The 5,000-nt window shown below is 41.7% G+C and overlaps 1 protein-coding gene across 1 annotated transcript in view; it reads right to left on the bottom strand.

Annotated features, from left to right (window-relative positions):
* Positions 1-5,000, bottom strand: part of LOC122245995 (uncharacterized) — a gene marked incomplete in the record, with an annotated part of 45,816 nt that overhangs the window by 34,844 nt on the left and 5,972 nt on the right. The window contains 1 exon segment of the mRNA XM_086546564.1: positions 640-814. Coding sequence (XP_086402690.1) covers positions 640-814 — 175 coding nt within the window.

The following is a 5,000-nucleotide window of genomic DNA, read 5'->3' as shown; positions in this document are numbered from 1 at the left end:
AGAGGAGGAAAAGAGGGGAGGAGGGAGGGAGGGAAGGAGGGAAAGAGGGAAAGAGGGAAAGAGGGAAGGAGGGAAGGAGGGAAGGGGGGATAGGGGGAAAGGGGGAAAGAGGGAAAGAGGGAAGGAGGGAAAGGGGGAAGGGGGGATAGGGGGAAGGGGGGAGGGAGGGAGGGAGTGTGCGAGGAAGGAAAGAAGGAAAGAAGGAAAGAAGGAAGGAAGGAAGGAAGGGTGTACCGTGTGCCACGCCGTAGCATGGTGTGACAAATTAGCATGTTCTTCCGTAACACATCTATCAACCTAACAAAATGCCTGCCCGCACAGAATACACCCTTAAATACCTAACGGACACCCAGCCCAAGAGCGGGCCAACACACGCACTCGCACAACACAACGGGACGCATCACACATCCCATATACCCGTACCTTCCTCCACACCCTACAAACTCAAAACACACCACCCACACCCACACTCAACACCTCGACCAGCTCATAAAAACCACCACACTCCACACCAAACCAACCACCCCTCCTTTCCTCTTCTTCCCGCTACAACCATTCCCTTCCCCCATCAATCCCACCCAACTCCGCTCCTACCTACCCTCCAACCCCCTCCGAAAAAAAAAAAAGGCTAAAAATAACCTTGAGTATCTGGCAGTGATAGAGGGAGCTGTGCACTTGCTTCTCCATCTCCGACGGCAGCGAGATGATGTGTTTCTGAGGGGGGTCGCCGCGGTACATGGAGCCTTCGCGCCAGAACGTCGAGCCGAAGGACGGGACCCAGAGGCTTCTCGTGGCGGCGTCGGAGGTCACTAGCCTGGGGGGGGAGAGAGGTGGCCGATATTGGTGGGGAGGAGGAGGAGGAGGAGGAGGAGGAGGAGGAGGAGGAGGAGGAGGAGGAGGGGGAAGGAGGAGGAGGAGGAGGAGGGGGAGGAGGAGGAGGAGGAGGAGGAGGAGGAGGAAAAGGAGGAGGAAGAGGAGTGGAGGAAGGGGAGAAGAGGAGGAGGAGGAGGAGGAGTAGGAGGAAGAGGAGGGGAGGATGGGGAGAGAGGGAGAAGGTGGAGGAGGAGGGAGAGGGGGAGGAGGAGGGAGAAGAGGAGGGAGAGGAGGAGGGAGTGGAGGAGGAGGAAGTGGAGGAAGTGGAGGAGGAGGAGGAGGAGGAGGAGGAGGAGGAGGAGGAGGAGGAGGAGGAGAAGGAGAAGGAGAAGGAGAAGGAGAAGGAGAAGGAGGGGACGGGGGAAGGGGAGTGGGAGGAGTAATACAGTTACTATTACAATAATATTATTGTAATAGAAATAGTAATAGTAATAACAGTAGTGATAATAATAATAATAATAATAATAATAATAATAATAATAATAATAATAATAATAATGATAATAATGATGATGATAATAAAAATAAAAATAATAAAAATAATAATAATAATAATAATAATAATAATAATAATAATAATAACCAAAAAATAATAATAACAAAAAAACAAAAAAATCATCATCATCATCATCATCATCAACATCATCATGATAATAATGACTACAACAATAATGATGATAATAATAATAGTAAAAGTAATAATAATAATAGTAGTAGTAGTAGTAGTAGTAATAATAATAACAATAAAAATAATAATAACATTAATAATAATAATAACAATAATAATAATAACAATAACAACAACAATAACAATAATTATTATCATTATCATTATTTTCAATCAGCCTGACAATAATAATAATACCAATAACAATAATAATAATACAAATAATAATAATAATAATCCTACTCAACAATCAACAATCATAATAATAAATAAATTAATATAACCATAAATATAATAATAACATCAATAATAATAATAATAAACGCAAAGCAGAATATCATTAAAGGACAATAATAAAAATACCTAAAATAAATACTAATAACAACAAATAATAATGTCTCACGTAAGAGCATAGCCTGGTAAGAAGAGTGTGAAACGGCAGGCATTACCTCAACGTCATCGTCTTAATGTAAAGCTAAACGAAGCGGGAAGCCAAAAGTCAAAGTAATATGGTGGTTATTCTTTCTTTTCCCCCTTTCCCTTTCTTCTTCTCTTTTTTTTGTATGGTATTGTCGCAGTAATCCAATCGTCGAAAATGACTTCCCAATCAGAGGATTCGGACGCATCCAGTGCACAAGGAATGAAACGAGAAAATATTGTTTCGTGTCTTTGAACGGGGGGGGGGGGGGGATATATGACCAAACTAGAACAATAATTTCGGGAAATGGAGAGTGAACTGTAGTGAAACTTGAGACTATCAGAAGACAACAACAACAACAAAACAACAAAAACAACAACAATCTTTAAAACTGGTAATGACGATTCAGATGACAACACCGCTTGCTTGTTAATGATAAAATACACGAAAGGACCCGCGGGTAAAATGAAAGCAAGCAAGCACCGAGAATAACGGTCGCCTAGATACAGATACAGACATTGATACAAACAGGTGATGAATGACGAACGAGGGCGAACACCACTGAAATTAAATCTACGAAGCACGTTAAAACAGAGGCGAGTGAAGGCGTGGAACGTGAGTTAAGTAAAAACCTTATAGTCTTGCCAAAAAAAGTAAAGTTATAAATGGAGATAATCAAGAGAGTTGCCAGAAAACTACATTGCTAAAGGTTGTAGAAATAGTTGGGGAAATGGAAACCCAGAAATAATGAGGTGGGAGGTTCCTTTGGCTATTTGTAATGAGCAGCCCCCTGGGGTAAAGCGTAATGAGTGACCAATTTTCAAGATTACTTGATAAGGGGGAGGATAAGAAATAAAAATAATAACAATAACAATAATAATGTTGTTTGTTAATGATAAAGCAACAGCATCTAGCATGGATGATGATGATGATGATGATGATGATGATGATGATGATGATGATGATGATGATGATGATGATGATGATGATGATGATGATGATGATGATGATGATGATGATGATGATGATGATAATAATAATAATAATAATAATAATAATAATAATAATAATAATAATAATAATAATAATGATCATGATCATAAAAGTACTACTATTACTACTAATAAAAAATATTATTATTATGATAATGATAATAACAATAACAATAATAATAATAATAACAATAATAATACTATTATTATCATTATCATCAGTATCATAACTATTATCATTATCATTATCATTACCATCATTATTATCATTATCATCATTATCATTATCATTATTATTATCATCATTATTACCACTATTATCATTATTATAATTCAATTATCATTACTATTACTATTATAATTATCATTAATATCATCATCATCAGTATCCTCATTACCATTGTCATTATCATTATCATTATTATAATCATCATTATCACTAATATCAAACCATTATTGTTACTTTCATCATCATTATTACTTTTCACCACCATCATAAAAACCAGTATAACTATAATTGCAGTTAACATCATAACAATAATATAAAACATGTCAACAAGGAAAACGCTACAATCACACTGATAATTAAAAATCGTAGCAGCAGCGTAGCAATCTCAATGACCACAAAGTAAATCAGAAGAATAAAAGAAGAATAAGCAAATACAATACCCAAAATACAACCGCATAAACACCAAGAGGGAGGCAGGATGTTGTGGACATATACCCACTGCCAACCCTACCTCCACCTCCGTCCCTTCCTCCACCTCCGTCCCTTCCTCCACCTCCGTCCCTTCCTCCACCTCCGTCCCTTCCTCCGCCCAACCGAATAAAAAAAGGAGGTAAGAGATGACAGAATAAAAAGGAGAAGTACAGCATACTCAAGCATTCATTAACATCGATTTCCCCTCTCATAGGAGGGGGGGGGGGCCCTAGATGTGGGGGTAAAGATATGTATGACATCGTTAATGTATGTACTGAGAGGGGCGGATAGGGGAGATAAATGAGAGAGAGAGAGAGAGAGAGAGAGAGAGAGAGAGAGAGAGAGAGAGAGAGAGAGAGAGAGAGAGAGAGAGAGAGAGAGAGAGAGAGAGAGAGAGAGGGAGGGGAGAGGGGGAGGGATGGGAGGGGAGGGGAGGGTTGCGAGAGGGAGGGGAGAGGGAGGGGAGGGGGAGGGGAAGGTGGAGGGGAAGGGTAGAAGGAGAGGGAGAGAGGTAGAGAGAGAGAGAGAAGGAGAGATTGGAGGAGGGAGAGAGAGAGAAGAGAGAGAGAGAGAGAGAGAGATAAAGAGAGGGAGGATGAGAGGGAGAAATGGAGAGAGAGAGAGAGAGAGAGAGAGAGAGAGAGAGAGAGAGAGAGAGAGAGAGAGAGAGAGAGAAAGAGAAACAAAAAGAGAGGAAGCGAGAGAAAGAAGAGGAAGGAGGAGACGAGAGAGAGAGAGAGAGAGAGAGACATGAGTAGAGAGAGAAGAGAGAGGAGAGAGAGAGAGAGAGAGAGAGATGAGAGAGAGAGTGAGAGAGTGAGAGTGAGAGAAAGAGAGAGAGGGGAGAGAGAGGAGAGAGGGGGGGGGGGGGGGAGGAGGACAGAGGAGAGAGGGAGAAGAAAATGGGAGAGAGAACGAGAAGAGAGAGAGAGAGAGAGGTGTGAGAGAGGAGAGAAGAGAGAGAGATGATGGGAGTTTAGCGATGAAGAGGTGAGAGTGAGAGTGAGAGAGTGTGAGTGTGTTTGAGATAGAGTATTAAGTGAGTGTGGGAAGTGAGATAGAGTGAGTGTATCTGGAGTGAGAGTGTGTGGTTGTGTGTTGTTTGAAGAGTGAAAGTGCGAGAGTGTGTGTTAGAGTGAGTGGGAGAGTGTGTGGTCGTGAGAGAGAGGGAGGGGGGGGGTGGAGGAAGAGAGGAGAAAGGTGAGAGTGAAGGAGAGAGAAGGAAAGTGAGAGAAGGAGAGAGGAGAGAGAAGAGAGAGAGAGAGAGAGAGAGAGAGAGAGAGAGAGAGAGAGAGAGAGAGAGACCAGACTGCTCAATCACCGTCCATCTCCCTCCTCGTGCATCAACAT

This window comes from Penaeus japonicus, unplaced genomic scaffold, assembly GCF_977035675.1.
Source record: "Penaeus japonicus unplaced genomic scaffold, GWHDUDI00000001_assembly GWHDUDI00000018, whole genome shotgun sequence".
Lineage (NCBI taxonomy): Eukaryota > Metazoa > Arthropoda > Malacostraca > Decapoda > Penaeidae > Penaeus > Penaeus japonicus.
Note: the sequence above shows the minus strand (reverse complement) of the source record. Positions and strands in the feature narration are given on the sequence as shown.